At 36.9% G+C, this 12,092-nt stretch overlaps 1 protein-coding gene across 1 annotated transcript in view; it reads left to right on the forward strand.

Moving 5' to 3' along the window:
- chn1 (chimerin 1) overlaps positions 1–12,092 on the forward strand; it is a 57,677-nt gene that overhangs the window by 15,762 nt on the left and 29,823 nt on the right. The window contains exons 5-7 of the mRNA XM_088930266.1: positions 5,614–5,645; positions 5,782–5,895; positions 11,544–11,832. Of these exons, the coding sequence (XP_088786392.1) occupies positions 5,614–5,645; positions 5,782–5,895; positions 11,544–11,832 (435 nt within the window). The remainder of the gene's footprint in view (positions 1–5,613; positions 5,646–5,781; positions 5,896–11,543; positions 11,833–12,092) is intronic.

The following is a 12,092-nucleotide window of genomic DNA, read 5'->3' on the forward strand; positions in this document are numbered from 1 at the left end:
TATATCATGCTAATTGATGTTGATGCAACAATAAATATGAAAAACGCAGAACTCCAATGAGAGAGTCTTGTATTGATTAAACCAATATGGAGGTTCTTTTATTGCTTGAGCATTTATGCATTGCAACATTATTGAGGAAAGCTAACCAGAATTGCAACAGTTGTGATAAGCTGGACATGCAGCTAGAATGAATAGCAGAATGCCTTTTCTTCTTCCTACCTTTGTTTTTCTTTCTATAGTCACTAATTAGCCTACACTTACAGAGGTTGCTAAATGAAAGCTTTTTTGGGGAGCTTTCTGTTCAGTGACGAAATGCAGGACGCATTCTAGCAAATCCAGAATTAATGGGATACATTAATTAACATATGCAAAAGTTTTTGATTTTTATCAAGTAATTATTCAGAATAATTCAAACCTTAAGGTAATGGTTGTGTGTTCTTCATTTACATTTCTTATCAGCTATGTGAAATAGGATGAGCTTGACGGTGTACCAGTGAGCTTAGAGTGTGTGACTGTCAATCACTTGTCATGGCTTTGCAGAAATGTGTGTAGGAAGGCCCTTATCTATTAAAACTGAATGTTTCTTTTTGGTGTGGTAAAGGGAAAGAAATGTATCTGGCAATGCTATTTGTCAGTCTGACATGAATCCAGACAGAACAGCTTGTTTGTTGTCAGATATTTTGATGGCTACCACCCTGCAGTACAGGATGGAAGCTTACAGTATACCAGGTATTTAATGTGAATATCTTAGTGCTTAAAAAGAGGAGAGCCAAATCTTTTGGGGGGTATTTTAGGTGATTTCTGTACCATCACCAAGGCTGAAATATTAGAATGTTAATAGAACCTTCAATGTGAAGCAGACAGACTGTAGCACCCATTGCTTTATTAATGTGTGAGGTATGATTTTTATAGCCCTCAGCTGTGAGTCTCTGCAGATTGCTTTTTCACTTAATTAGACAATTTATTAAGTCTGATGCACGCTAATTTATGTGAATTGCGTGTCAAAACGTGGGGTTGATCATTTTTTAAAAAGCATTAAAAAATCGCTTTGAATAATGAAACAAAGTGCAGTTGCTAAATTGTTGCCCATGAGACTGATAATGTAGCTAATAATGAAAGACCTTTGCTTTAACTTGTTTTGTATGTTTTACTCTCTTAATTCAAGCCATCCAGTATTTATGCTACCTAATTTAAATTGTGATTAATTATAGGCAATGCACAACATATTAGCACAGTGTTGTGGACTTAAATGCCTATTTCATTGTAACACAAATGTGATTTTTGTTCGACAGTATAAAGTAGTAAAATCTTTTTCGGCTGTGGAGAAATTTGAACTCTTTGGATGATGTTATTGAATTTAAATAAAGGCTGTCCTTTATTAAACTTTCAGTACCCTGTCTTTAAACAAGCTCTGCCTTTAGATCAAGATTTATTTTACCTGGAATGAGTCTTCAGTCTTGACTTGCATTGTTTTATGACTGGACATATAAGTATGAGTTAACTGTAAATGTTTCTTGATTTGTACATGCTTCTGTATATTATTTCACATTCTAAAATGTAACAATCCTATTGTGCAAGAACAAGCAAAGAAACACTACAAAATAAAATAGTAATGGCAATTGAACTTTTGATTTCATGTCTTGGAAGAAAAATAATCTTGTTTATCTTTAAAATAGGTAAACCTATCTTAATGGTAAAGGCCAAGATAATCAGACCGTTTAGATACAACGCTTTTGGGCATGCTCATTTTCATATCCAAAAATACTAACCTATTGCTCTGAAGAACACTACAGACACAAAATCAGATTATCATCAAAACAATTATAAATTGCCGTTCTTGTACAATGCGGCATGCATTATAAAAGGGCATAATTGAATATGGTGAGAAGGCTTAACATATTAGTCTTCATTAACCTTACCTTCACAGGGTTATGGGTTTAAAGAGGGAGCATGCAGATGATTAAAAAATAAAACTGTGTAGTGATGAAAATATAATAACTTTCAAAATAATCAGCGCCGGTAACATGGATTAACTGATTAAATCAGAATTGGGGAAACACGTAGGTGAAGGGTATAATTGATGGAACCCTATGGTTTGATGAACATAGTCTGTGAGATCCAGTGTCCGTATAAAAGTTGGTCTAAAGCAAATAGGAAAAGGGTGTAAGATTCTGTGTTGATGGCAAGGACAGTATTGTCATTTAGCATACTTTTCTGGATCTGTGTTTTAATGTATATTTGGTCCAAATGTAGATATTATTCATGTTTCTCTTGTAAAACCTGTTTTTCATGTAAGACTTCAGAAACGTTATACCAAGGAACTGCTTTCCATAAGATAAACATTTTTTGCAAGACCTTTAAAGCCAAAAACCGCCTGGACATTGGAACACTGGCAGTTGTCAGCGATCACGCTATGAACCTGATCAGCTCTCAGCCGAGCTCAGTCAGCCAAGGTTGTGATGCAAAGGAGTTGTTTTAGGTACTATATATCTTGGTTATTCTAAGTATGTCTTAGCAACATTTCCTGTTGTCTTAATGATTTGGAAAAACATCTGCAGGTATTTTTGTCCATTATTATTCAGTGAAGAGAGATACAGTGCTATTTTTAAGCTGCTATGTAGCTGCATGTTAAAAATAGGTAAAGGTCTACAAAGTAAGATGTTGTTTCTGTTTAATAATGGCTGAAATGATAAACTAGCAGAATCGTGGCAATAACTGGCTTATCTCATCATCCTTCTTGTGATGCTTATGAGGCTTGTGTTTTTGCATATTAAAAGCATACATTTGAAAATTCTAAGGGTATAAAACTAACAAGAATCACATGTGGCACGAAAGATATCAGATTCCAGGAACTGAAGAGCACAGGCCTGAGTTTTAAAATAAATTGCATCCAGCAATAGTTAGCATTCTCACCGATAATAATTAGGTGCTTAGGAGGCCTAGAGTTCTCACTACTGATGAATTTTAACACTGCTGAAATTCCGTAAGCTTTGCCAAATAGAAGAAATGTCGATATCGATCATTGTAGACATTAATTATTATAATTGATTCAACATATCTCACACTGTCCACCGTTGCTTTCAGCACTTCAGTATCAACCACAATTAGGTAGTGAGCACTTGCTGTATAAAAGAAAGCTGTTCGGCCACTAGGTTCATGCTTATTGTTTATTTACATGTGAAGGAACCTGCCAACGCAATACTGAGAGAGAGCTTGTTTTGAAATTCCAGCCTCTCTTTTGTGTTTCACACTATTTGGTAATAAAAATTCTTCAAGACTTCATCCAGGTTGTCCCTTGGGGAGGTAGAGGCCTTCACATCTATAAACGTGGTGCTTGGTGAGGTTAGGTTTTTGACCCAGTTTACAAATGATTGAATTTCAAAGCTACTGCATGCGCAGTGCCTCCCTGCATTGTTTCGGTAAGCTGTTTACTGTCAAGAGCGCCCAATTTGATAAAATGCCCCTATAAATTAGCCAGTACACTGAAACTGATGGACTCGGCATCTGTGAAAATCATCTATTTTCATTGGTAGCCCAGGGGCTTCTTGTTGAGTTGAAGCTAATTATTCTCTGTTAAAACATGTTGTCCTTTAGAGGGAAAACAGATACCTTAGGTCAATAAAAAAACTAACAGACAAGGTTCACCTAATCCCAAAAGCTAACTGTTAATTTTTTGACAGACTAAAATAACCTAAGTGTTACTTTACATTCCCTTTATTCCTTGATCTCATCTTAACAATGTAATAGGAACTTTTAATTTTATTATTTTCAAGAATTTTCTGCTGTATTTAAAGAGTGAATTTCAGATTTTACTGCTAATATAACTAATTGGTAATGCACCGGCATTCTTTAGTTTGGATAAATTAATACCTATTGGGAATGACAGTCAAGGTTAATGTAGGAATGAATCAATAGAAAATATCCATTGAGGAGCATGCTGCAAATATCATATTCCAACTGCCTGAATATCTAGTGCACACTGTCCTTGTGTGAAATCATTTCAAGGGCTCTACATAAAGACAGACTTTGTTATAGGCTTAGGTATGCGAATTAAGAAAATAGGCAATTTTCTCAATTCTTTTACCAATTCTTATAGTCAGTGACAGTTAAGTTAATTTTTAGGTGTTGGAATTAGAAACGTTTTACTTACATTTTTCCACACAGCTATGAGCTCATACGTGGCTTAATATATAGGGATAGTGTACTGTGTAATCAAGAAAGGGATTCTGTTTTGGTGTAGCAGTGAAAAATAGGTAAAGGTTGTATGAAAATACCCATAGGTAATGCTTTATGAATAACAATGTACCACCTGGTGATAGTGTAGTTTGCGCCTCGCACGGTTATCGAATTCTGTTGTGCTCTTGAAAACAGTTGTTTTGATTTATTGGCTTTGCAGCCCTCTTGATTTAATTCATTATCTTGTTCATTACTCTCGCATTAATTTCACTTCCTGTTATATTCTGCCTCCAGAATGACGTCGAGGTTTGAATAAATTGTTCACTTTAAGGATTCAAGAATTTTGGGCTCTGCTTAAAGAACAGCCTTAGTGAAAATGTTAGCTTTAATATTCTCCTGTGTGACAAAATAAGGTGAAGTCCTTTTACGTTCTGCAACCAGATGACTTTCTGTTATTTATGTATCCTAATCTGTTAAATCCACATTTTGTATACTGTATCTTAAAAACAGAATTAACCAATTATTATTATGCAGTTGAAGCATCATCAGTAGACTGGCTATGTTGGGAATGCTTGAAGCACAGTAGATGATGAAGCTCTGCACGTTCTGGGGTTAATGTGCACCAGTATGTTCAGCTTTGGTAACTCTATATACAGTAGTACGTCAAAAGGTTTTCCCATTAAAATTCATATGATATCTCCGGAAATTGTGCGCTGCAAAGTAAACAACCCCCACCTTGCCTTTTGTTTCTTCAATCTTCAATTTAATCTACCACATACAGCCCAGGAGTAGGAGGGGGATCTTGGATGATAAAGTGCTAAGCAAGCAGCTTTCAGTCTGCCTCTGCAACGACCCACAGCTCAGGTTGATTATTAATGTTCACACCGCCAGCCAGCAAGAAGGTTAAATATCTGGACCACAGGGTTTGTTTCCTCAGCGGGTTGTTGATCATATTAGTGCTCTTGATCCGAACACGCACTGCTGGAGCAAAATTGCAAAAACATTCCCATCTTGTAAGCCATAAAGAGCCATCAAATAAGACGGAGGCGGGGATATGGTCTTTTCTCTTAAAGTTCTAATCCTGTAGACTAATTCTGCTTTCTTGTGCTCAGCTCCACATTAAATAGATTTCCTATTAGCACCAGCTGATGCCTGTGGTCTGCGTTACTGCCGGCTCTTAAAGTAATTTGATCTTTCAGCTGTGTTGATGGATTCCGCAATGGAGGAAATTAGACTTCCGGAAGGAAGGAATCCACAAATGTGTCCAAATAACCTGACAAATACCCGTTTTGCAACACTTTTACAAGCATCCTTTCTAGTGTCCTTTGCAACAGGAACTCCACATCCATCTTGATATTTTCTGATTTGAAGAATAAGATTGCAGGTTCTTTTTAAAAGTGCTGTACTGAACGTATTTCCTGTTCTATCTCTTTTCAGGTGGAAAACAGGCCCAAATACTATGGAAGAGAGTGAGTAATCTTATCTCCCGCTACCCTCATGGCCCTCTTAAGAGTCATCTTTTTTTAGGAGGATTATGAAAATAAAATCAATCAAAGAAAACTTCTGGTTTGGTATAAACAGTGCATTATTTTTACTATCCAAAAGGTACCATGGCATGATTTCAAGGGAAGAGGCTGATCAGCTGCTAAGTGTTGCAGAAGGATGTTATCTCATTCGTGAAAGCCAGAGGCAGCCTGGGACCTACACATTAGCCTTACGGTCAGTGTAACCACAGTCTGTCTTTGATTTGATTTGTACATGAATGTTCGATTTTAGTAGCAGCTGTCTTAGAACCATTATACTGCAGAGTTATATTCCATACGTCACACATTCATCTAAAGCCCAGATACTGTATATGAAACTTTTATTGTGTGACAATAACATAGATTACAATTACAAGTATATGTAGATATTTTTACAGAGGTGACTCTGTAGTTGTCACACAGTAGCTATCCCTATCTTTGAACATAATTATGTGATGTATTAATGCAATCCAAAGTAAAGGATGCCTCAAACTTAATTTATGTATTGAATTTGAAATGGTTCTATTTAAATACATTATTTAATTCATTCTGTTGTTTAAATGTAGTCTCTCAGGTGGCAAGTACATAAATATCAGCGTTGTTATAAGTTAGATGGCGCAGGATAAAATGAATTAGCTTATCTAAAATTGTCAAGTTGTGGCTTCTTTTCATTGGCAGTGGAGATGTTCTTGTCTTTGGGCGTATTTGAACTCGGGTATCCCCATGTGGTCTGTCTAATGCTTGCACATCTTTGCGAAATCTTTCAAGTTTGTCTGCATTTGTTTTGAACATTTTCTTTAAATTCATGGTTCTGGAAAAAGTCTAAAATATCTGTGAAGTATCACTGCAGATGCATTGCTATTTAGAACTGTTTACAATTAGCTTATAAAATTGTGCACCTATGGAAAAAATATTGATTTTCTAGAGTACTTAAAATGTGCATTTATTAGAATTAGTGATATGAATCATTTTGGATTAAGTATACTATGAATAAGATGGCAGACGTAAAAGAAAATTGGTTGTCTTGACAACATATGCTGCCATATTTAAAATGATTAGCTTGCTTCTATATAAGGATGTTCCCAGCACTCATGACTGTTTTTGTGCTTAACGGAAAATTAAGAAAAATGAAAACTTTTCAAGCCTCTTCTTTGTTGAAATAAGTTTGTAACATTTCAGCTGCTGAATCACTTCCAATTTAACTTCCCTTCTTTGCTAGATATTCTCTCAAATTTTAACTGCATTAAGTAGAGGGTAACTGGATTAAAGCAGATTAAAATACCACTTTATTCCTATATATTTTAATTTCTTTGAGAGCTGTATCATCTAATGCAATTTGCTCTTTATGGTAAAGTCACTGGTTTCTCAAAGCTGTATCTCCTACAATTAAGCTGAAGTTGCCTCTTGGAGTGTAAAATTGGATTACAGAAGAGACTGCTTACCTTAAATTTAATTATTAAATGTAAATGGAGTTAATGAAGGGGGTACAGTAGACTTTGCCTCCCCACATTTGACACACAGGAAGAGATTGAGCCCATTGTTATGAAAAAGGTGCAGAAAAATGAAAGATTGGAGACTATACTTTGCCATTAGCTTGTCCTTCATAAAATGACAGTGCCTAAAGATAACTTTGTAGCTTCTGCTTGTAGCTTGGAAAGCTCATCTTCTCACCACACAACACTCCTATCCCTTGGCTAAAGACACCCAGATATTCAGCATTTTCCAAAACACTGACTTAGCATTCAGGCTGAACCGAGTCCTGCAAACTGGTTTGATTGGAGAGCTGAGCTGGGTGGGAATCTGAGGTAAAAGCCATTCAGACTGCGCCAGTGACCTTGTGGGACGTCTGGTGATATTGACCTTTAAAATGCGTTGGCAAGGAGAACTGACTGCTGAGCACAGCCACCCTCCTTGCTGCTACTCCATTCATAGCCCCTGGCCACACATTGAAATGGTCACCTCAGTGCTATGGCTGTTTCTGTATTAAGTAATGATAGATTGCACTCTTCTGGTTTTTTTTTTTTGCTTCAGAACATTGTAATGTAATGCTATGTTTGGTTAAAACCATGCATTGTGACTGTGCAGATCCTTTGCACTTTAATAAGACTATAAAACGATTTTACATTGTACCCCTTTTCCTGCCTTTTAATGGTATGGTTTACTTATCACATTGTGTTTTTAGGATTAATATAACCTACAGTATGGATTCATTGGTAGACAAATGCCATTTGTGGGTGAAAAGGAAGTCACTGTGAATGGAAATGTAACTGTCATTCTGGTAATCTAACAGCCTTTAAGCTAAGGCAATGATGCGTTTAGAATGGGAAGTGCTGTGAAGTAAATATGGCCTTATCTTTTCATTGGTTTATGTTTAATACAAAAATCAGGTGTTTTTTTACGACAGTGTGATTTTTTTTCAGCAGTGTTGTGAAATATCAGTGTAATGTATAGAATACAAGATTATTAGCACAAGGAAACTGAGGGTGAACTGTTTGTGGACACATTTGGGTGTTAACCATGAGCCACACATCTTCCAGTGATTTGCACACCACCAACCTTCCTCTGCTTATAAATCATCCTCTTTGCTGCTGTAAACAAGTTGCTCATATAATGGTGACATTTCGGCTGTGCTGCCTTCACGAACTCCACAGGGGGTCAGGCGAACTGAAAGGTTAGCGTATTAAAGAGCTGATTCCAATGTCTACTACAGAAAATGGCGGAGTAATAGAAAACTCTTCGATCCCTTTGGCTTTTTTGGGAGATGTACAATTGTGCATTCTCACTGGTACGTTCTTTTATGTGATTAAGAAATGGTAAAGGAGCAAGTGAAACTGGGTGACCGAAAAATACACAGACATGTTTATTGTTTTCTTTTTAAAATTGAAATAAATTTGGTGCAGAAAGCACCACCCCAGACATCAAGTTAACCTTACTGGCTGAATCATACTTTGAAACTAAGTAGAATGTAGATATTCTAAGTAAAATGAAACAGCCATACATGTTTTCATTATGATGTAAAGATGCAAATATGGCCTCTTTCTTTCAGTTTGAAAAAACAATTGTGTACCTGTCCAGTTTGGAAGCTCCCATTGTCCCTTTACATCTTGGCTCACAATGACGTGAGTGAGAGCACACGAGCTCCCCTGGCCTGCCAACTTAAAACCTTTCATCTTCGAAAATGTTACAAGCTCTTCAGTGACGTACAGGAAGTTCACCACAGAGTGGAGAAGAGGCACATCTCTTATTGATGTCACAACAAGCCTTCTGCTGCCCATACCGTTTTCTAAAGGCAGTAGCCATGTTAGGTAAAACCTGACATATGCCTGAATATGTTGTCATGTCAAGGCAACTGAAATATTTTTAACACCCTTAGTTGTGGGTGAAGACACTCAGTTCAGTTGAGGTCAGTGCTGGGCATTGGATTTTGAATTCTGTTTAAACTAGTTTTGAACTCCATTACCCCAGACATGTCCTCCACCTTGTTTGCTTTGAATAATAGGTTTTCATGTACAGTAGCTGGTTAGGCCCAGTGAGAGATCATTCTTGTTCTCCTGGGTTTTTCTAATAGCTTTGTATATTTGTCTTTGAAAGACTGGATTTGACAGTTCTGTAGAGATGGCATGTTGCTTACCATTAGATGAAAAAACGAGAATAGACTTTAAAGCGTTGAATAATCTTTTCCTGAGGCTGTTTACAGTTTGCTTCTCATTTTGCATTTTTGACCCATAAAGTTCTTCATCCGTTTTGGTGTTGCAAAAGAAAAGGCAAAAACTTTGTATATTATGGCTTAATCTGTAATAACATATAGTTTTCATGTTCACACTGTTAAATTTGTTTCTTTCAACATTAATCATAATTTTGGTGCACAACCTCATGTAAGCTTGTCTTCAAGAGCATCTTTTGACAATAATGTTTCTGAAACTGATGGAATTCATTTCGGTCTGTAGCACATTCCGTGATGTAAACAGGAAACAAATGGTACACAAAGCCTCTGGTGTTGGCTTGAAAGAGACCCAGAGTGCCACGAGTAACTTCTTACCACATGTTGTGATTTTTTTCTTCCATTTGTGGCTGGAAAATTGCTAACGCAGGAAATTAAATCAAATCAAGAAAAAGTAAAAAGTGCAAGAATGCTGATGGAAAAGTTCTTTTACAAAAAGAATTTGGGAAATCTTCTTCATTTGCGACATTTTTTTTTGTGTGCTTTATGCCATCCTTTAAATACTTAAATGGACAAATATCTAGCAACATTCTGGTTGGAGAAGATTTCTCCAAGGAATGAATGTCAGCTCTAAAAAGTATCTAAAATGTATATAGGAAGAAGTTAATCAGTAAAGATCAAATGGAATTTCAATGAGGGAGAAATGTGTGCCGTTTATGTAGAAGTGATATCTATGCTGACATATAAATGCAGTATTGGTTATGCATGGGCTGTGGTAAGTTGAATTATTTATTCTACAAATTTTGCTTCTGCAGCAGGGTTAATGTTTCATTTAATGTGTTTACTGGGCTCAGCAAAATAAACCTGTTTTAATGAAAGACACTCCTAGTCTGGGTGTTACTGATGCAGGGCTTAAGAGAGAATTTCTTTCTTTATTCCTAATTTTCTAATAAAAATATAGATATTGGCAAATCTGTCATTCTATTTTTGCATCACATTTTTAAGTGGTTTGGGTGAAAATGCAGCTTATCCAGTTATTTCTATTAATTGTCTCTCATGTGACAAAACATAGAATCGAAGCTGGTGGCCCAAACAGTAATTTCTTTCAACATACTTCGCCGTAGTATGCAATGATAGTTTTTAAATATGTCTGTATTTATGAACCTCCGTAGTTTTGTTTCATTGAAATGCGTGTTCTTTCAAACATGCACAAGGTTTTGAAATGCAAATCTACGTTTCCTCTGTTAATATAGTAGTATAAAAAGACAGACTGTGGTTTCCTTTATGTAGAAACATTTTTCCCTTGTCAGTGTTTTCTCTAATTGCCTTCCATAAATAGGTTTGCCTTCTGATAGAATAGAGAAGTCTCAGTTGCCTTATATAGCACTTTTTTAGTTCGGAAATTGGTTGGTGTAATTGGTATTGGTAGGTTGGTTGTAATGAAACCAAAATATATGTTGCTTGAAATCTCAAGCTAATACCTTAAGAAGGTTTGTAAGACTTCCTGAATCTGTCACTTTTTGATTCTTGCAGATGGAGCTCTGCTTGAATCATAGTCTTAACAAGTGTAACACATAGGCACTTTGTACACTGAGTCAAAGAATTGGCCTTTGGCGTTGACCCAGAAAGAAAGAATGATTGCCGTTGTTCCGTTTATGTAGCGCACTGCTATGGTTTTGGCAACTCAGCTGCGTTAGTGTATTTGTTGGCTCTATTTCTACACTAAATCCAGAATGACCTTTTTTTCTGCCTTTGTGATGACTCGGGATAAAAAGGTCTAATACTAATATCAGACTTTGGTATTGATCACTGGAAATAGAGGACTCTGTTATTTGCAACCATTGAGTGCAATAACTCAGCAGTTTGAAACAGAGATAGTGTAGTAGGACCTTGGGTGGAGTATGGTGCCTTTTATTCCAGTTTTTTTTCGCCCCTCACAGCTGTAGCATAGAAACTGAAAAGGCTGGAAGAGAACAAGTCAGTCCTTTTAGGGCAAGCTGGTCTTTTTTTTCCTCTCTCAGGGTTGTGCCTTTCCTTACTCCGCTCAGTAGTGCTTTTTTTTTTGGCTTTGTGGTTTCTCTGCAGAGTACCCAGGAGTGAAATGTTACACAGATGAATCCAATGCAGGCAAGCCGTTTTGGCCTCTCTGTCTTCATCCCCTTTTTCTTTCTCTTTTGAGACAGATTTGGAAACCAAACAAGAAATTTCCGCCTCTACTATGATGGGAAACACTTCGTGGGGGAAAAACGCTTCGAGTCCATTCACGACCTGGTGACCGATGGACTGATCACCCTGTATATCGAAACCAAGGCAGCAGAGTACATCGCGAAGATGACAATCAACCCGATCTACGAGCACATAGGGTACACCACACTCAACCGCGAGCCTGCACACAAGAAGCATGTGCCTGCCCTCAAAGACGCCCCCGACGGGAAAGAGCCAGTGGGAGAAGATGGAAACCTGGAAGAGAGGGTAAGAAAACAGTTTAAACCTTCGATCATTAATGCAAACCTCGTATCTGTCACCCGGATGAAAAGTAGTTGAAAGACAAATGCTTTTATACATATACATATAGAATTTGTGCATAATATGTGCATGCATACACTAATAGTTCACTCTTTTATTTGTTATAGTACTCAAGGCTGGGAATTAGACTTCCCTCTGTGAAGCAGTTTTAGAGCCGTTTCAGGTTTTACAAGCTGCAGATCTGCATGTAAAACTAGAAAATGGGC

Source organism: Atractosteus spatula, chromosome 13 (assembly GCF_055471065.1).
Source record: "Atractosteus spatula isolate fAtrSpa1 chromosome 13, fAtrSpa1.hap1, whole genome shotgun sequence".
In the NCBI taxonomy this organism is placed as follows: domain Eukaryota; kingdom Metazoa; phylum Chordata; class Actinopteri; order Semionotiformes; family Lepisosteidae; genus Atractosteus; species Atractosteus spatula.